General features: G+C 40.9%; 1 protein-coding gene across 6 annotated transcripts in view; it reads left to right on the top strand.

Annotated features, from left to right (window-relative positions):
- Ash1l (ASH1 like histone lysine methyltransferase) overlaps nt 1-21684 on the top strand; it is a 144124-nt gene that overhangs the window by 88814 nt on the left and 33626 nt on the right. For all 6 annotated transcript variants that reach the window (XM_027393184.2, XM_027393183.2, XM_027393182.2 and 3 more), the window contains 5 exons: nt 5027-5100; nt 7184-7229; nt 7344-7452; nt 14705-14911; nt 15084-15230. In XM_027393184.2, coding sequence (XP_027248985.1) covers nt 5027-5100; nt 7184-7229; nt 7344-7452; nt 14705-14911; nt 15084-15230 — 583 coding nt within the window. The remainder of the gene's footprint in view (nt 1-5026; nt 5101-7183; nt 7230-7343; nt 7453-14704; nt 14912-15083; nt 15231-21684) is intronic.

Below are 21684 nucleotides of genomic sequence, written 5' to 3'. Positions count from 1 at the left end.
TACCCTCCAGACACTGGTCCTGTTGCCCCAGTGCAGCACAGAAAGAAAGTCTATTGACCAAAGTGCAGCTGCTTTCTCAACACCAGTCTCCATGGTCTCCTGTCTTGAAATTTCCTCTGCCAAGCAAATTAGTTTATTATTTAAAATTCAGCTTTCTAAGATTCCGTGGTCAAACAGAATTAAGACAAATTCTTGGCTGAAACATTACATGACTGGTTTTTGTCCCAGTTTCTTTTGGATCCCTTGTTCTACTTTGAAACCTTATGAGCCTGGCTTCCCCTGTTCAGATTTCTCTTCTCTTTAAAGCTCCTACATGAATCAGGAAGATCTGCTTTCAGCATACCAGAGCTTTTTTTTTTTTTTTTAGCCCAAAATACCAAGCTCTTCTACAGACCAGCCAGAAAAAAAAAATTTTTTGTTTTTGTTTGTTTGTTTGTTTTTATGTGTTGTTTGTGTTGGCATGTGGCTGGGTTTTTTTTGCTTTGGTTACCACTCCCTGGCTCAGAAAACAGTTGTGATATCCAAAAATCACATAGTCAAGTTTATCACAGCAGCTGCCCCACTGGTAAGTACTAGGGGGTTTTCTTTGTTTTACTGTGTTTCAAAAGTGATTTGTTGGCTAGTTCTGGTTCTTTAAACTATTCATAGGTTTCCTCCTGCTTTCCTTTTCCCTATGGAGCAGCAGTTCTCAAGCTGGGGGTCTCTATTTTTTTTCTTGGATTTTTGAGACAGGGTTTGGCTGTGGTTTTGGAGTTTGGAGCCTGGCCTGGAACTAGCTCTTGTAGACCAGGCTGGTCTTGAACTCACAGAGATCCACTTGCCTTTGCCTCCCAAGTGCTGGGATTAAAGGTATGTGCCACCAACACCCCGCCAAGTTAGGGCCCCAAATAATACACAGAGACTTATATTAGTTACAAATGCTGCTTGGCCAAAGACTAGGATTTCTCATCTGTTAGCTCAGTCTTAATTATCATAAATCTATATATTTTTTAAGACTTATCTTATATAGGATGCCTTCCTTTGGCGCCCTCCCTTGCCGGTGGATCACATGGCGACTCCAGAGCAGAGACCAAGAGGAAGAGAGAAGGGGCCCACTTCCTTCTTGCCCTTCTTTATCTATGAGTCTCCCTCTCATGTCACTTCCTGCGGATCACCACTTCTTTACTACATTTCCCAGAATCCTCCTTGACTCCTAGTCCCGCCTAACTTGCTGCCTCATTGGCCAAACAGTACTTTATTTATCATCCAACAAGACAAACACATGCACAGAAGCATTTCCCCCATCAGATCTTTATGAGTTTAAGGATAGCTTTGTCTACATATCAAGTTCCAGAATAGCCAGGATGCATTAAGAAACCCTGTCTCAAAAACAACAATACATGCATACAGGTAAATAAAATAAATCTTTTTAATTAAAAAAGATGTTAAGTATTAGCAATTGGGCTGCTAAAATCCAGTTGTGTGGTATATTCAGGAAGATCAGAAGCTCAAAGTCATCTTCAACTACATAGATAGTTGCCTTCCAGCTTGAGCTAAAAAGAGATTTTATCTGGAATGAAAGAAAAAAGCAAAGCAATGAAAAAAATCAGTAGCTGGGCTTCACTGCATCTATATGAAATCTCAGCACTTAAGAGGCAAAGGCGGGGGAGCCAGAGATTATTATGTGCTATCGTGGAACCAGTTTTGCCCAGTATTGCTTTCACATAATTAGTGTCAATATCAGCATAATGAAAAAGGTGTATAGCAACTCCATAATATTATTGAAGTAGTTTTGACCTTTCCCATCCTCTGGAGTCAGCAGAACACTATTCTAAGTCAGAACTGCTTGTCTCGGGACAAATAAAAGCACAAATAGCCTAATACAAAGCAGGAAAATATATGTCATCAAACAAAAAAGTTAAATGTTGATCAAGGAGGTTGAAAGGATAAAAGATCATACAGAGTAAGGGAATTGGAAAAGCTGCCTTACGGTAAAGAGGGACTTTGAAAGTGTTAGTTTCGGATGGGTGGTGGTAGTGGTGGTGCACTCCTTTAATCCCAGCCCTTGGGAGGCAGAGCCAGGTTAGATGTCTGAGTTCAAGGCCAGCCTGGTGTGCTTCAGGACAGCCACCAAAAACAAAAGCAACAATAAAAAACCTACCAGGTGCCACTACAATGAACAGGTATCTTGTGGAGAAATTCAAGAGAAGGGAAAGCAGAGTGGCTCGTGTAAAGGCTGTTAGGAATAGGATGCCACCTGGGGCCGTATGATATCTGGGCCATGCTGCTACCAGGACAGTACTAACTTCGTGAGGCCTATGCTGCCACATGGGGCCATGGTGAAATCACGTGCAGCATGAACTGCAGCAGAGGTCCATGTCTGGGTCCGTGGCCCTACTGCAGCCTGCTTCTTTGCTGATCTCTATGGCCTTTGTTATCACCAGGGGCCATAGGAGAGCTGGCCCTGTGGCCTCAGCATCAGACATCTGGCCTTGACCCCCTCCTGAGAGAGGCAGTAACAGTGGAGTCCCAGACTAACTAACCCAGCTACCACCCAGACTCATATCCAGGGCTTTGAGCTGGCCAACCCCAACATTTACCCCAACTTCCACATGCTGAAGCGTGTGAAGTGACCAGTGCTACAGAACCATAACCACCGGATCTCCACTACTCCAGGCAACAGTAGGATATCCTAGAGAAGTTCTGTTGAGGGTCCTGTATTGATGGTGTATCAGACGCCAGAGGCCTTGAACCAGACCCACAACACATTGCAAGGAACATTTACAAGAAAAGCTGTTTGAGGGCTGGAGAGATGGCTCAGAGGTTAAGATCACTGACTGTTCTTCCAGAGGTCCTGAGTTCAATTCCCAGCAACCACATGGTGGCTCACGACCATCTGTTATGAGATCTGGTGCCCTCTTCTGGTGTGCAGATATACATGGAAGCAGAATGTTGTATACATAATAAATAAAATCTTTAAAAAAAAAAAAAGGAAAGAAAAGCTGTTTGAGCAAAAGGGTATACTTCATGATACACCACAGCTCTCAAGGCAATTGAGAATATGTATGTGATAGGGAAGCAGGAAATTCGGGCCAGTGAACTGGTGTTTGGTTAGGTTTTTTTTGGGGGGGGGTTGTTGGAAAGGCTACAAGGGTGGAAGGTAGACATGAAAGGACTGGAAAATGAGTGAATTTGGGGTATATGATGTGAAATTCCCAAAGAATCAATAAAGAAATTATGTTAATCTGTAAAAAAAAAAAAAAGAAAGAAAGAAAGTAGTAGTTCTGTATGTGGGGGAAACATTAATAGGATCATAAATTCACATGTACTTTTTTCCCCCTCTTTGTATAGCCTTGGCTGTCTTGGAACTCATTTTATAGACGAGGCTGGCCTCAAATTCAAAGAGATCTACCTGCCTCTGCCTTCTAAGTGCTGGGATTAAAAATGGATATAAAGAGTTTTTGTTTGTTTTTGTTTTGTTTTTTGAGACAAGTTTTCTTGTGTAGCCCTGGCTATCCTTGAACCCACTCTGCAGACCAGGCTGGCCTCAAACTCACAGAGATCTGCCTGCCTCTGCCTCCCAAGTTCTGGGATTAAAGTCGTGTGCCACCACCGCCCATAAAGACTTTCTATTTTTAATTATGTATGTGATTGTTCTGTGTGAATATATTTCATGTTCTGCAGCCAGAAAAAGCTGTCAGGCTTGTGAATCTGGAGTTATAGGCAATTGGGAGCCACCCCCCATGGGTGCTCAGAAACAAACTCAGGTGCTCTAGGTAGTGCAGTCTTAACCACTGAGCCATCTCCCCAGCTCCCTGTGTGGTCTCTTTCTCCCTTTCCCCCTCCTCCTTTAAGCTGTTTTGTATGTCTGTGTTTGTGTTTGTATATGTTAAGTGTGTTTCTGAGTTTTGACATGCACATGCCTTTGTGAGTATATAAAGTCAGAGGAACCAGACATAGTGGCCCACACTTCTAATCCTAAGGGGGTAGAGGCAGGTGGATCTCTGAATTTCAGAACAGCCAGGGCTATAAAGAAAGATCCTGTCTCTAAAAACATGTGTGTTTTGTATGGGGGGGGGGTCAATCTTTGAGGAGCTAGTTCTCCTTCCTCCATGGATTCTGGAAACCATCACACTGGATGACATGTATTCTTCAGTTACTTAAATTCAAGGATGTCCCTTTTCATTATCTTTCTATTGTGTTGTTTAATTTTGTGGAGGGGAATATGTGTTCCACAGTGCTGCCTGGAAGCCAAAGAATATAGGAGTCCATACTCTCTTTGTCTAGCATGTGAGTTCTAGGGATGGGATTCAGGTAGTCAGGCTTGATAACAGATAACTATCCAGGAGCCAGTCTGGATTTCCACCCCTCCCTTAGATGTTGTTATGTTATGTGTATGACTGTTTTACCTGCATGGATATATGTGTATCACATGTGTACCTGGTGCCTGCAGAAGTCAGAAGAGGGCGTCTGCTCCCTGAAACTTGAGTCACAGATGGTTGTGAACCCTGTCCTCTGCAAGAGCTCTTAACCACTGAGCCTCCACTCTAGCCCAATTTCCTTTTTTCTTTTTTTTTTTTTCTTTCTTTTTAGCATTAAGCTCAATGTAATAATGAAGGAAAACAAGTGTCAGGTACTTTGTGATTATAACTTTAATCATCAAAAACTTATTAGTGTTTTAATTTCATAGTGACTTACAGTTTTCAGTTGTAATTTTGCTTTGTTTTCTAGCAATGACCATACATTTAAAATATATTTTGCATAGTCAGGCAGTGGTGGTGCATGCCTTTAGTACCAGTACTTGGGAGGCAGAGGCAAGTAAATCTCTGAGTTCGAGGCTACCCTGGTCTATGGAGCAAGTTCCTGGACAGCCAGGAATGCAGAGAAACCCTATCTTGAAAAGACACCTCACCCCCACAAAAAAAAAAAAAAAAAAAAAAAAAAAAAAAAAAAAGTGTTCATATATATATTGCATGTAATTATCTGCTGTCTTTGTATGGTCTGCATATCAGAATAGTTGTTGAAATTGAGTGTTTTTTTATTTCAGGAAAGTACCTAAGACAGAAGAGAATTGATTTCCAGCTTCCCTACGACATCCTCTGGCAGTGGAAACACAACCAGGTACAAAGGCCTCTTTTAACCAGGTTTTCTTTTTAAGTGGTAGGGATTGGGGAATAGGGAGTGCAAGTTTGTTTCCTCTGCCTCCTTGTCATATCTTAGAATATACTGAGACCTGTCCTTGTGTTAGAGACTGAGAAAAATGAATTTGCATACATATTTAATGTGCCTATCTTTCCTTTACTCATACTTCATAATACAGTAAGTTTCTGTTTCATTGGGCAACCTTCTGTTTTATTCTGAGCTTTTGTTTTGGTAGCAAAGATTTTGTGCTGTAAGAATTCTATTTCATGCAAGGTCTCAGGAAAATGAGGATGTACTGCCAACAGCACTTAAAAAAAAAAATCAGGCCTTATTTAAGTTAAAGGTTCCAAGCCCTATCTTGAGAACAGCCACTGGGAGACAGAAGTAGTCATACAAATGAAATAACCACAACATGTGTTTCTGAGTTTAGCTAAAATCTGTCAAAAGTTAACTTTGGCAGATGTGGTGACACACATCTTTAATTTCAGTAGTCAGTAGGCAGAATCAAGTGGATGTTTGAGTTCTAGGCTACTACTACACTAGAGCTGCATAGTAAGACACTGTTTCTAAACAAAAGTTAACTTTGGAAAACAAAAACCAGTTCAGTCTTCTCTGCCTCCTGTTCTCTGATGGCCTCTGTTGAATTTTTTGTTTTTTGTTTTTGTTTGTTTGTACACAGGGTTTCTAAATAGCCACAGCTGTCCCGGAATTTGCTCTGTAGACCAGGCTATCCTCCTCCAACTCAGTGATCTGCCTGCCTTTGCCTCTGGAGTGCTGGGACTAAAGGTGTGCACCACCCTCTGGATTCTGTTGAATTTTTAAGAGTATGAATATGTTGGATATTTGTGTATGCTTTTATTAAGTTTGTGTATGTTTTTATTTGTTTTTGAAACAAAGTTTTTTGTCTCCTTTTTACGGAGATGGGGCTTTCAACATGGACTGAAAAAAAATATGATGCAATAAATTGTGACACATTATTAAATGATGGCATTTAGATCACATTGCTGTTGCTTTTGCAGCACACTTTAGTTCTAATATGAGAGCTCTCTCCTCAAAGTTTCAGATGACCCAAACTGGCCTTGAACTTGGCTTACTGCCTCCAGTCCTCCTGCTTTCATCTCCATAGTGATGGGATTACAGAGAAGCACCAATAGCACATTCTGCTTGTTGGTTAACCACCCTAATGGAAATCTTAATGTTGATTTCCTTAGACTCCCAATCAATGAGTGTGACAGCTGAGAGGCCAGCTAATCTTTCTATTTTCATACAAGTACATAGGGTTTTGTATTTTTATGGTGGGTTTGATGCTGAGGCTTGAACATGAATCGTACCACAGACCTTTACTCCTACCCCCCTTTCCTTTGTTTTGATAGAAACAAATAGAATCTTAAGTTATCCAAGTGAATTGCTTTGAGTCTTTTCAATAGTTATACAGCAGCACACACACACAAAAAAAGGCATACCTTTAATCCCAGCACTTGGGAGGCAGAGGAAGATGGATTTCTGTGAGTTCCAGGCCAGCCTGGTTTACAAAGTGAGTTCCAGGACAGCCAGGACTGTTACCCTGTCTCAAAACAAACAATAAAAAACAAAAACAAAATTCAGAGTACATTGTTGTAACTCAGATGTTATTTATACACGCAGTATTATAATCCTAGCTCTCAGAAAAGGATATAGGAGGAGAAACAAAAGTTTTACATAGAAAATTTCAGTCCATCCCGGGCTGCATAGATGCTGTCTTAAAAAGAAATATAGTAAATGTTATAAACTATTTAATGCTTATTAATTCTAATTATCTGTCACCCTTTTTTCCTGTGGGTGGAAAAATCACTCTGAGTTTCCTTCAATCATGTCTGACTCTGAAAGGCTTGAAAGTATTTACTGTGTAGGTTATGCTCACAGTGACCCACTTGTCTCCCTTATGAGTATAGAGGTGACCCATCGTGCCAAATGCCCACAGATATTTCTGTATGGCCACAACACATGGATACCTTCCTGTATTAGAGATTGATGCACACTGTCATTTGAAGCAAAATGCTATATCAATTTTTTTTTCTTCTAGCTATACAAAAAGCCAGATGTCCCTCTGTATAAAAAAATCCGCTCAAGTGAGTAATTTAGAAACTGTTTTTTCTACCTTCAAAATGTCAGTGTTCCTTCTGTCTTGACACTTGATAAATAATTGTATATGTTCAAAAACTTTTATTTGCTGTCTTCTCAAGATGTCTACGTTGATGTCAAACCTCTTTCTGGTTATGAGGCTACCACCTGTAATTGTAAGAAGCCAGACGATGACACCAGGAAGGGCTGTGGGGATGACTGCCTCAATAGGTACTGTAGCTGTTTCTATAAAGCCTAAGTTCTAAGGGGGGGGTGTGTATGTAACAACTTATTTTTTCCTCTAAACATTGTACACTGATACTAATGGACTGAATATAGTGTCAGAAAGAGTCTTAAGTACCAAAATTTAAGTTCTTTTACTATTTATGAGACAAGGCATGGTTAATTTCTTAACCACTGAGCCCTCTCTCCAGGTCAAGCACGGTTAATTTCTCTGATATAAATGCCACCTTCTCTGGGGGAATTTCTCACGATAATATGAGATGATGTAATCTATTAATAAGCAAAGTATTTTCCGGGTGGTGGTGGCACATCTTTAATCCCAGCACTCAGGAGGCAGAGACAGGTAGATCTCTGTGAGTTTAAGGCCAGCCTGGTCTACAGAGCAAGTTCCAGGATAGCCTCCAAAGCCACAGAGAAACCCTGTTTCAAAAAACCAAAAAAATAAAGGAAAAGAAAAAAAAATCTTAAGTGCCTTCTTAGCTTTAACATATGGTGGGCCATTATGAGGAAAACCATGCTAATAAACTATTAGTGTATATGAGCATACACATGATCAGTGACCAGTAATGCTAATGAGATGGTAAAAAATCAGAGGTAGAAAGCGGGGATTAACTCATTTGGAGATTCTTATTTTTAGTGGGAACTGTTGTCAGTTGTGTTAGAACTCTGCTCCTCCTTCCTATGCTCTTTTCTTTTTCTCTGTTTGTTTTTGTTTTTCAAGACAAGGTTTCTCTGTGGCTTTGGAGACTGTCCTGGAACTAGCACTTGTACCCCAAGCTGGTCTCGAACTCACAGAGATCTGCCTGCCTCTGCCTCCCGAGTGCAGGGACTAAAGGCGTGTGCCACCACTGCCAGGCCCAAGTGCTGAAATCTTAAGAATACATCACCAGCCTCTATTAGGAATAAAATGGAAATGCCTAATAGAGGAAAATGCATAAAGATAGAATTAGTTGGTTTAGTAATGCAGATAAATTTACAGAAAATTAAGAACTTAATGTTCTGAATATGATAGTGCACACCTGTTAATCTCAACACTGTGGAGGCTAAGACAGCAGGAACCACACAAATTATCAGCCACCCTTGCCTACAAGTTAAATTCTGGGCTGGCTGGGGCTACATAGCTAAACACTGTTTTGAAACACCAGAACCACCAATAGTTTTTACCTCAGTTATCCTAGCCAAAGATAACTGCTTCTGAAGTCTCCAGGTCAACTGCCCTGTCAGCTGGAGGGATTAGTTTTAACATGCCAGTTGGGAATCTTTCCTGGCTTATATTAATATACATACATATAATATATTGTGTATATAAATATAGTTATATATAGTGATAATACTGAAAGTGCAGATAGTGGGTTTTTAGGAAAGATTTATTTACTTATTTTTCTGTCTATGTGTATATGCCTGTGTGAATTTATGTATACCACATGCATGCAAGAACTGACAAAGATCAGAAGATGACATTGCATTCCTTGGAGTTGAGTTACAGGTGGTTGTCAGCCTTCCTGTGGATACTGGGAATTGAACCCCATACTTGGCAAAACAGCAAGTGCTCTTAACCACTAAGCCAAGTATCTCGTGTGTGTGTGTGTGTGTGTGTGTGTGTGTGTGTGTGTGTGTGTGTGTGTGTGTGTGTGTGTGTTACTGAATTGTCACTTTCAATATTGTGTTGTTTTACTTATTTTTGAGACATGGCCTTATCTTGTAGCTCAGTCTATGCTAATACTCACTATTTAGCCCAGACTGGCCTCAAACCCAAAACATTCTTTTTGTCTTAGTTTCCTAACCTTTTGTAGTTTTATTGTGAAAGTCTCATGCCTTATGTTAATAACCATGCCCAACTACTTACAAATATTTTATTTATGCTTTTATATATCAGTGTAGCCTATTAGCTATCACTTTCAGGAACTTTCTATCCATCAAGTTGATAGACCACAGAGTTGGCCTCATCTCTTTTGAACATCTGATTTATTTTCAATGTTTTACTATTTAAAATGTCACAGAGAAACCCTGTCTCAAAACAAAACAAAACAGATGAGCGATCTCACCAGCCCTAAGTAAAGCCGGGTGGTAGTGTTGTATGCTTTTATTCCAAGTAATCAAGAGGTGGAAAATGTGTGGTGTTTTTTTTTTTTTTTTTTGAGACAGTGTTTCTCAGTAGCTTTGGATCCTGTCCTGGAACACACTCTGTAGACCAGGCTGGCCTCAAACTTACAGAGATCTGACTGTCTCTGCCTCCTGAGTGCTGGGATTAAAGGTGTGTGCCACCAATGCCTGGCTTGGTAATTTTTTTTTTCCATTTATTTTACACCCCTGCCACATCCTTCCCTCCATTCTCCCCTCCCAGTCCCTCTCCTCCATTTTCCCCTAATCTCCTCCTCTTCTGTCTCCATCCAGAAAAGGGCAAGTCTCCTATGAGTATCATTAAAACATAGCATATCAAGTTGCTGTTAATCCCCTCCCCATATATTAAGACTTGACAAGGCAACCCAGTTTGAGAAGTAGGGTCCCAAAAGCCAGTAAAAGAGTCAGAGATCCACCCTGATCCCTGATGGTGGATTCAGTCTCTTCAAGACCCTATGAGTCCAGGTTAGTTGATTATGTGAGTCCCCCTCTGGCTCCTATACTCCTTTCTCCTCCTCCTCTTCTTCCTCCCCACCCCCCACCCCCCACCCCCAGAATTCCCAAACTTCACCTACTATTGGGCTGTGGGTCTCTCTCTGCATCTGCCTCCATCAGTTACTGGATAACACCTCTTTGATGATAATTGGGCCAGGTACCAATCTGTTTATAGGAGATGGCCACTTTACGCTACTTATCCACTATTGCTAGGAGTCTAAGCTGTGGTCCTCCCCAACCTGATTGCCCATGGTCCCGTAATTTTTTTTGTAATGTCAAGAGTAAGCTAGGCATGGTATGGCACACGTATAAGGAACCCTTGTACTTGTAAGGCATAGGCAGAGACTACATTGGTCTATATATAGTCTATATAGGGGTGTAACATGGTCTATATATAGCAGGTAACAAGCCAGCCAAGGACATGTGCCTTTCAATCCAGCACTCTGGATGAAGATTTTGAGTTTATTTGGGGAGAATGCACTTTAACAAGAAGTGAGTGACTGCAGCAAGTTCCAGCTCCCAAGGATTCACCCAAGCTGCACTCTGTGATCCAACCAGAAGCAAGTGAAAGCACTGGGGTCAGCGACCCCAGAACTAGTCCTAACCACCGTCACTGGTCTACAGAATTCCAGGACAGCCAGGGATACACAGAGAAACCCTGGTTTTTTTTTTTTTTTTTGGTTTTTCAAGACAACTACTGCCCAGCTGGAGAAACCCTATCTTGGAATGGGGGATAGGAGCAAATTTTAAAACTATATGAAATATTTTGATATAGTTGTGGCTGTTTTACATTTTTATTATGCGCATGGGTGTTTTATCTGCATGTATGTATGTATGCATACCAAATGCATGCCTGGTTCACTGTAGGCCAGAAGAGAATGTGTAATGTCCTGGAACTGGAAGCCAGGTTTTTTGCAAGTGCAGCCAGTGCTCATAACCACCGACCATCTTTCCAGCCCCATAATTGTAGCTTCTTAGGTTTTTCTGTCTTACTTCCTGTTCCTAAATTTTGAGAATTTGGTTTGGTTAATTTCCTTTTCTCTACTATTTATATTTTATATTTTTTTTTTGGCTTTCGAAGTTTTTTTGTTTTGTTTGGGGTTTTTTGCTTTGTTTTGTTTTTTACACAACAGTTCCCCTTCCCTCTGCTGCTCTTCTCTCCACTCCTCTCCTACCCTCCGTCCACTCCTCAGAAAGGGTAAGGCCTCCCATGGGGAGTCGACAAAGCCTGGCATATCAAATTGAGATATGACCAAGCCCCTGCATAAGGCTGAGCAAAACATCCCACCATAGGGAATGGGTTCCAAAAACCCAGCTCATGCATGAGGGATAGATCCTGTTCCCACTGCTAAGATCCCCACAAACAGACTAAGCTGAACAACTATCTCCCACATGCAGAGGGTCTAGTTAGTCCCATGCAGGCTCCCCAGCTGTCGGTCCAGAGTCCATAGGCTCCCACGAGCTTGGGTCAACTGTCTCTGTGGGTTTCTCCATCATGATCTTGACCCCTTGCTCATATGATCCCTCCTCCCTCTTTTCAATTGGACTCCCAGGGGTCGACCCAGTGCTTGGCTGTAGATCTCTGCATCTGCTTCCATCAGTTACTGAATTACGGTTCTATGATGACAATTAGGGTAGTCACCAATCTGATTACAGGAGAAGGCCATTTCTGGCACCTTTTCCCATATTGCTAGGAGTCTTAGCTAGGAATATTCTTGTGGATTTGTGGGAATTGCCCTAGCACCAGGTTTCTCCCTAACCCCATTATAGCTCCTTCTATTAAGATATCTCTGGGGCAGAGGCAGGTGGATCTCTGTGAGTTCAAGGCCAGCCTAGTCTACAGAGTGAGTTCCTGGACAGGCTCCAAAGCTACAGAGAGAAACCCTGTCTCAGCGTGGGTGGGGGTGGGGAGACACAGACAAAACTATGAGATCATTTGTCTTTGAATAGGTATTACCTAAAATATGTTTACAAATTAGTCCGTATGCTACCAAAAAAAGTGGCAGGGTATTATCAAAAGTGACAAGTAATTAAACAAAAAAATAAATAGCTTCTTCCTCAAGCAGTATCTGTTTATGAATTTTTTTCTTCCAAGCAGGGGAATATTTTATCTTATGTAGCACATTTCTCCTTAGAGCTGAGTAGAGGGGATGATTGTATATTATATATGAAGAAAATACTTTCAAACCCCCCATTCTAGTTTTATGACCCAGTAAGTTATATTGTCGGCTGGTGAGCTAGTTCACTGCATTAATGCGCTTCCCATAAACCACATGTTGGAAGGAGAGGACCAAATACTGCAGGCTGTCTTTTCAAACACATTCTGTGCACCACGTATAACAAATGAGTAAATGCAGTTAAAAATTATGATATAATGCATTGGTGGGGTTTTTGTTTGTTTGTTTTGTGACATGATTTCACTATGAATTCCAGACCACATAGTGAAATTATGTCTCAAAAAAATTTAATAGAAATAAAAATGAATATATTATTTTTTAGTTATTTTTTTCTAATTATAAATACCTATTCTGAAAAATAAAAAGTATATAGCAAAGGCTTTTGTTGCATTTCTGTACGTTTTCCTTTTTTTAAACTTTTTCTAATTACATTTGCTTGTGTGCATATGTACACCAAAGAGACCAGAAAAGACTTTCAGTCACCTAGAGCTGGAGTTACAGGTGGTGTGCACCAGTTAATGGACATCATGGAAACCAACCTTAGGTTTTCTAGAAGAGCACTAAGTGCTCTTAACCACAGAGCATCTCCCCAGCTCCCCCACACATAAAATGCTTTATCAATTGATAGTTGAAAGATGGCTCAGTTAGTGAAGTGTATGTTGTACAAACATGAGAATCTGTGTTCCAATCCCAGCATGCACATGAATGCCTGTGTCTTGTATTTGAAACCCTAGTTTTGGGGGTGGGAAAGCCAGATTCCCAGAGCTTATTGGCTAGCCAAATCTAGCCAATCTATCTCTCTGGTTTCAATAGGATAACCTGTCTCAAAATATAAATTAGAGAGCAATAAAGGAAGATAGCCAATGTTAACCTCTGGTGTCCACACATACATACACACAGTGACATAGACTATAAACTCATATACACAATCTTAAAAAATAAAAACATGTAGGAATTTTGAAAGGTTATGTTGATGCATATCTATAATTCCAACAAGCAGGAAGGCAGAGACAAGAGATCTCAGCTACATAGCTAGCCTGAATTTGAGGGCCACATTCTATAACCTCCAGCCAGCTTACACTATCTTGTGAGACCCCCTCCACCACCATCCTCCCAAAACTTAGAAGTTGTCATTGTTGTCTATATTGTACATATGTATAGGCATGTGTGCCTCAGAGCACTTGTAGAGGTCAGAGGACGGGAACTTTGTGCAGTCGATTCTATCTTGTATCTTTACAATCAAACTTGGATTACCAAGCCTATACAGCAAGGACTTTATTCCCACTTAGCCATCTTGCCCACTGCCTTAGAAATTTTTCAAAAACAATCATTGAAAACACATATAAACACGTTTCCGTTATGTTCAAAATTTTTTGCTGGACTTCATTTTACTTGCCTATAATTCCAGCTGTGAAGAAGCTGAGTCAAGATGATGACAAGCGGATCCGAAAAGATGTCTAGGTGGTTAAGAGTACTTGTTGCTCTTTAGGCGAACAGAAAGCAACTACGTGGTGGTTCACAAACATCCATAAATCCAGTTCCAAGGAATCCATTGCCCACTTCTGATTTCTACATATACAGAGCACTCGCATGGTATACATCCATACATGCAGTCAAAACAGTCACATGTAGCAAAATATATAAATCAAAGGCTGGGTATGTTGGTGCACACCTTTAATCCCACCCAGCACTAAGGAGGCAGAGGTAGGTGGATCCCTGTGAGTTCAAGGCCAGCCTGGTCTGCATAGCAAGTTCTAGGGCTACAAAAAGAGGTCCTATCTGTCTCTGTCTGTGTGTGTGTGTGTGTGTGTGTGTGTGTGTGTAACCATAAATATATCTATATATTTTTTAAAGAGGAGAAAAGATTCTAGGCCAAACTATGGTATGTAGAGAGGTCCAGTACTGTTTGGACTGCACAATAAGACTTTGCTCAAAACAAAACACATAAAGTCAAGGGAAAAGTCTGTAAATGGCCAAGTTTGTTTCTTTGTTTGTTTGTTTTTAATCTATGTTCCCAGCCAGGCATGGTAGCCATGATTTTGATCTCAGCACTCAAGAGGCAGAAGCAGAATCTTTGGGTTGAGGTCAGCTTAGTCTACAGAGTTTCAGAGCAGCCAGGAATACAAAGAAGAAACCCTGTCTTGAAAAAACCCAAAAAAGAGAACAGCAACAGAAAGACTAGAGTGTCTGCAGTCATACCACCCGAAAGGCACCCGATCACATCAGAGAAAAAACTAGAGGGTTGTGAGTTTTATATAGCAGTAAAGCATTGTCTGAGACCTAACTCTAAAATTATGAAAGTTAACTTTTGAATTATATCATTTTCACATTTTCATTTTGGATATTTAGCTTCTTTGTTAAAATTGTTTCATGAGTTAAATTTAAAGATATAAAATGTGTACAGTAACATTGTTTTGTGTAAATTGACTACAACTCTTACATTCTAGAATGATCTTTGCTGAGTGTTCACCTAACACTTGCCCCTGTGGTGAGCAGTGCTGTAACCAGAGGATACAGAGGCATGAGTGGGTGCAGTGTCTGGAACGCTTTCGAGCTGAGGAAAAAGGTTGGGGAATTAGAACCAAAGAACCCCTAAAAGCTGGCCAGTTCATCATAGAATACCTAGGGGAAGTTGTCAGCGAACAAGAATTCAGGTAAGTAATGAAATTTCAATAAAAATATGATCTGCAAGGTGAGGATAGTGAACTAAAGATGTGAACTTTAATGTTAATCATTAATTAGAGATTTAGCATTGATTGTATAGTGGGAAGAATAGTTGCCTTCCAGTTTAATCAGTAATTGGCTTTTGGTTATTTCTCTCTTCAGGAACAGGATGATTGAACAGTATCATAATCATAGTGACCATTATTGTTTAAACCTGGATAGCGGGATGGTGATTGACAGTTACCGAATGGGAAACGAGGCCAGATTCATCAACCACAGCTGTGACCCAAATTGCGAAATGCAGAAATGGTAAGAAAGCATGAAAAGATGAATCAAAGAAGTGTTCAGAATGGAAGGTATTGAGGGCAAAGAGTGAAATGTGAGATTCTTCCTTGTGAATGGTCAAATCTAATTAAAAAGGGAAAGAATTTTATCAAAGAAGCTTTGAAGGGCTGGAGAAATGGTTAAGAGTGCATACTGCTCTTCCAGAGGTCTGAATTTGATTCCTAGCACTTACAATTGCGGCTCTAGGGAAATGCAGCACCTCTGGCCTCGCATACCCACACACAGACATATACATACACATAATTTTTAAAATAATAAAAAGAAACGTAGGACATGTCTATTCTTATCCCCCAGAGAGCCAAGGCCGGGTGATCAGTGGTCTAGAGTACATACCACTCTTGCAAAAGACCTGAGTTTGTTTCTCAGCATCCATATGGATGGTTCACAACTGCCTATAACTCCAGCTCCAGAGATTATGACCCTCTCACCTCTCCTAACAACCTGAGTTGGATTCCCAAAACCCACATGGTTTTGGGAATGTCCTCTGACCTACACACACACACACACTATGCCACGTGCACATGGACAAACATACACTTAGAAGTGATATGAGGATAACATGAACAGCTTCATTTTTTTCATGAATTTTATTAAATTAAGGCGTAATTCACATACACAAAAATACAGGTTTTTTTTACCACAAAGTCCTCACCCCTATGAAAACAAAACATAACAAACATTTTAGGAAGTTGAGAGATTAGGAGATGGAGCTCTGTGATAGAGCACTTGCCTAATAAGCACAGAAGCTGAACTTCATCCCTAGCTCTGCAAGTGAAAATAAAGCCGGTTGTGTTGGTGCATGCCTTCCCCAGGCAAAGGCAGACAACCTCACAGCCAGTCTGGTATACAGAGTGAATTCCACGTCAGCCAGGGCTGTACAGCAGGATCTTATCTCAAATAAACAAAAACAGGAGATTCTTAGGAAAGATCTTACTATGTAGTCCTGGCTGGCTTGGAACTCATATATAGACAAACAAGGCTAGTCTCAGACTTAAAGTAATTCTTCTGCCTCTGCATGCCGAGTGTTAGGGTTGCAAGTATGAGTCACACCACCTAGCTTGACCTTTCCCTCCCATAGTCACTCTCCACATCTTCTAAAACAAATCTTGATCTAGTTTCTGTTATACTTTGTTGTAGGGGATTTCTGGCCTCCACAAAGAATATACACAAACCCACAAGACACATACATTTACCCCACACACATGCACACACCTGTTACGATAAATCTTTCTGCCAAATGCTGCCTGAGCCCCACCGCCACGTGTGAGCTTTACGCCAGCCGCCCGCCTGAGTTAGGGCCCAAATGAATACACAGAAACTTGTATTAGGTTTTGCTTGTATTTCCACAGAAAATGATGGGGAATGTACTGTGTATGTTTATCATATTGATTGTTAAATAAAATAGTGTGGCCAATGAGACAGCCAGTTAGACAGGACTAGGAGTCAAAGAGGATTCTGGGAAATGTAGTAGAGAAGTGGTGATCCAGGCAGGAAGTGACATAGCAAGGAGACTCATATTTAAGCGAAGGAGAAACAGGAAGGGTCCTTTTTCCCCTTTCTCCTCCAGCAGCACAATGTGGCCTCCAAAGCCACAGACAAACTCTGTGTCAAAAAAAACCAAAATCATAATCATAATCATAATAATAAAAAGAAAGCTAGACCTTTGTGGTAAGATCCACCAAACAAAACTTTATGAGCAGACATGTATTATTCAAGGGCTAAGTATCAATCTTCATACCTATTCTTCCACTACAAATTTTGAGGCTAGCTTGGGTTATATAGTGAAATTCAAAAAAATGGGGGGATGCTGGGCAGTAGTAGCGAATGCCTTTAATCCCAGCACTTGGGAGGCAGAGGCAGACTGAGCTCTGTGAGTTCAAGGCCAGCCTGTTTCTGGACAGCTAGAGCTGTAACACAGAGAAACCCTGTCTGGAAAAAAACAAAAATAGAAAAAGGAAAAATGCAAAGCGAGTTCTAGGACAGGCTCCAAAGCTACAGAAGAAAAAGAAAAAGAAAAACGGAGGGTAGCTAAGAAAATAACATTGGTTCTAGTGCTTTGTGCACAGACATGAGAACCTGTTGCCACATCCCCAGCACCCGTGGCATAGCAGTACATGGTTTGTGACCCTAGCACCAAGTAAGTGGAGACAAGTAGATCTCCAGAAGCTTGTTAACCAGCCAGCCCAGCCAGTCAGTGAGCTCTGCTTTCACTGAGAGATCATATGCATTTCAGGAGTCTATGCCTGCAGGCCAGAAGAGGGCACCAGATCTCATTACAGATTGCTGTGAGCCACCATGTGGTGGCTGGGAATTGAACTCAGGACCTCTGGAAGAGCAGCCAGTATTCTTAACCATAGAGCCATCTCTCCAGCCCCACATTCCTGGAGTCTCATCAGGAGGAAGGAGAGAACAAGGGCTGGAGAGTATCATCACACACTCATACAAATGTGCATGTATGCAAAACATAGTGTTTTTGAGTAAAAATAGGGCTGCTGAGATGGCTCAGTGGATAAAGGCGTTTGTCATCTTGTCATCAAGCCAAACATCCTTAGTTTCATTTCTCCTACTCCTGAACGTTGTCCTCTGACTACCATACACACTGTAGCAGGTATACACACACACCCCACACATAAAATAATATAAAGAATACTCAATGGTTAATGCATATAGCTCGGTTCCCAGAACCCATACTAGACAGCTCACATCTGCCTGTAACTCCAACTCGGGGAATCTGACACCTCTAGCCACTTCCCCCTTACAGATAGACACAGAACAATTAAACATAAAATAAATACCTTTTAATGATAAAAAATTGTCATGTTATCAAGTTGACCTATAAATTCAAATATAAATCAGTTGTGGAAATTGAAAAGCCCATTGCTAAAATATATATAACTCATCTGGGCATGGTAGTTAGTACATGCCTTTACTATCAGCACTAACAAAGAGACAAAGCTTGAGAGTTGAAAGCTATGGGCCTGGAGAGTTGACTCAATTGTTAAAAACATTGGCTGCTCTTCCAAATTAGTGGGGTTTAAGTCTTAGCATCCATGTGGTTGGTGGCTTACAATTATCTTTAACTCTAGTCCTAAGGGCTCTGATACCCACTTCCAGCCTCTGCAGGCAATAGGCAGGCATATGGTGCACGGCTATACACATACAGCAAAACACCCATACACATAAAAAAGAAAATTATTTTTTTAAAGAGTTGAAAGGCAGACTCATCTCAATGAGACCCTGTCTAAAAATTACAAAATGGTAAATCACATATTAATTCATACAAGGCAAATACATAGGAAAGCAAGGATAAACTATATGAAAAGAAACATAAGGGCTTGTCTTACCAAATTTCAAGCCTTAATGTAAAGGTTCCCAGGTAAAACAGTAAGCAGATATCCCTTGCTTGTAATAAAGAATAAATAAATATATATATTTCAGACAGTTTAATAGACTGTCACCTTGTTCATGGCAGTGCTGCTGTTCAGTAAGGATAGTTTTCCAATTCTTTTTCTGTCCTAAGCCACATGTGACAGAACGTTTTCTTAGACTTAGGGTAGGTGCAGATACCTCAAAAAAGGTTAACCATGCATTTTTAAGTTTTTTCAGCTTGGTAAAGTTAATATTTCTAAAGCCTAGTATGATAACACATGTCTATAATCAGACTTTGAGGCAGAAGGACCACCCTGATTCTGAGGCCACATTGGCCTGTGAGGTAAGTCTGTCTCAAATATTCAGCAGTGGGATGGATTGATTTCTCATCATCCTCAATAAGAGAACTTACCTCACGTACACTAAGATGACCCTAAGTTTGATCTCAGCCCTTATCTTAGTTAGAGCTACTTTTGCTGTGATGAAACACCATGACCAAAAGCAGTCTGGGGAGGATAGGGTTTATTTCACTTTTAGTTCCATATTAACAGTCTGTCATCAAAAGCAGTTAGGGCAGGAGCTGGTGCAGAGGCCATGGAGGGGTGCTGCTTACTGATTTGCTCAGCCTGCTTTCTTATAGAACCCAGGACCACCAGCCCTGGCGGTGCCACCCACATGGCCTGGGCCTTCCCAGCAATCACTAATTAAGAAAATGCCCTCCAGGTTTGACTACAGTCTGACCTTAATAGGGCATTTTCTGTTCTGAGGTTATTTCCTCTCAGTTGACCTTAGCTTGTGTCAAGTTAACATAAAACAATCCAGTACACCCCTGCAAACACAGTTAGTTCTGCTCATCAAAAGAATACCATTTAGGGGGCTGGAGAGATGATGGCTCAGTGGTTAAGAGCACTGTCTACTCTTCCAGAATACTGGGGTTCATTTCCCAGCGCCCACATAGCAGCTGTCTGTAACTCCAGTGCCAGGGAATCCAACACCCTCACCCAGAGATACATGCAGGCAAAACACCATGTACATGAAATAAAAAATAAATAAATTACTTTTAGGGAAAAACAAAAAAACAAAAAACACCATTTAGCTGGGGTGTGGTGATGTAAGCCTTTAATCCCAGAACTCAGAGTTTGAGGCCAGCCTGGTCTACAGAGTGAGTGCCAGGACAGCCAAGGCTACATAGAAACCTTATCTCAAAACAACAACAACAGCAACAACAAAAAATACAATTTAGGTGGGGCTGGGTAGATGCATCAGCAGTTAAAAATACTTGGTACTGTTGCAGAATACCCACCTGATAACTTACAATAGTCTATAGCTCCATCTCCAAGGAATCCCTTTGCTGGCTTCTCCCAGTACCTGCACAAACATGGCATACATTCACACAGATAAACCTAAAAAGCAAAAATCTTTCTTAATTTAGAGAATGCACAGTTATAAGTATGTTGGTATACACCAGGATGCTAAATCGGGCTTGGGGGTAAGCTTGGCAGACAGGAGGTATTGGTAAAGTGCTCTCCATCAGAACCTGAGTTTAATCTCTAATGCCCACATAAAAGGTGTGTATCATGGTGTACACCTGTAATCTCAGTGCCTGGGGAAGTAGAAACAGGAAGATATCTGTTAGACTGGTTAAGTCAGTCTAACCACTTAGTGAATTCCAACTTGGAAAAGTGAGGGCAAACAGGTGAAGAAGACACTGGATGTCAACTTGTGGACTTAACATGCATGTACACATCTACACAAAAGCAAATACATAAGCCTTAAACAACAAAAGTGGATCCGCAAGATGACTCAGTGGGTAAAGGTGAGTTTTGCCAAGTCTTAGAACTGAGTTTGATCCCTAGTACCACAGGATCAAAGGATAGAACCTACTCCCACCTGCTGACCCCTGATGTCAACATACGGTTTGTTGCACATAGTCATCTGCACACAGGTATACACAAAACAACAATTAGTAAATAATAAAGGTGATGCATACCTGCCCTCACATGTTTGCATGTTTATCTGAAAAAGGATTGACTTTTACTCAGAAGCTATAAAATCAGGAAGGCAATAACTTTTGTTTTTTTTTTAAAAAAAAAACAAAAAAAAAAACGAGGTGGTAGTGATGGTGCACATCTTTAGTCCCAGCATTTGGGAGGCAGAGGCAGGTGAGTTTGAGGCCAACCTTATCTACAGGTTGAATTCCAGGACAGCTAGGCATGTTACAGAGAGAAACCATGCCTCCAAAAACCAGAGGAGACAGGGAGGGATAATGGAAAGGAGGACGAACCATTTGTGTATATGTTGGAGTATGTGTAAGCTCTCAGAGCCAGAAGGGCAGCAGATCCCTTGAGCTGCAGCTGTCTGACTTACATGCTGGAAACTGAACTTGGATTCTGTGGGATAGTAGCAAGTGCTTCTAATCACTGACCCATCTCTCTGGCCTCCCCATTGTTTAACAAATGAAAGAATAAACACTGTTAAAAGAAAAAGTAGGCTAGACATGGTAAAAACATACTCGCCATCCCAGCACTCAAGAGATGGAGACAGACAAATCAGGAGTCTGAAGTTCAAGAACATCTTGGGCTTCATGAAAACTTAAACAAAAAATAGGTAACAAATTTGATATCAAATTTTAAGACCAGTAACTACCCTCCAAAATATCTAGAATTAAGGACTGACAATACAAACTGTTAGTGAAATAGTATAAAAGCAAGCCAGGCATAGTGGCACATGCCTTTAATCCCAGAACTCAGGAGGCAGAGGCTGGTGGGTCTCTCTATGTTCCAGGCCATCATGGTTTACAGAGTAAGAACCAATCTAACAAAAAACAATAGAGCAATAGGAATGATGTTTAACTGCTGGTGAAATGTGAATTTGTATACCTTCTTTAAAAGCATCTTCATTCTTCTCCAGGTATAAGAATATGGACTTCACAAATTGCTAGATATGTTCAAGACATGTGTAGCTCTTTGTCCAGTCTTGACAGCTGTGGGGGCTGCTGAGAACTGGACTTCCAAAAGGCAAATGTAACTTGGGGCTGGCTATAAATAGG

The sequence above is a fragment of the Cricetulus griseus genome (genome assembly GCF_003668045.3).
Source record: "Cricetulus griseus strain 17A/GY chromosome 1 unlocalized genomic scaffold, alternate assembly CriGri-PICRH-1.0 chr1_0, whole genome shotgun sequence".
In the NCBI taxonomy this organism is placed as follows: Eukaryota; Metazoa; Chordata; class Mammalia; order Rodentia; family Cricetidae; genus Cricetulus; species Cricetulus griseus.
The sequence above is the reverse complement of the archived record's forward strand: the minus strand, read 5'-3'. Positions and strand labels throughout refer to the sequence as shown.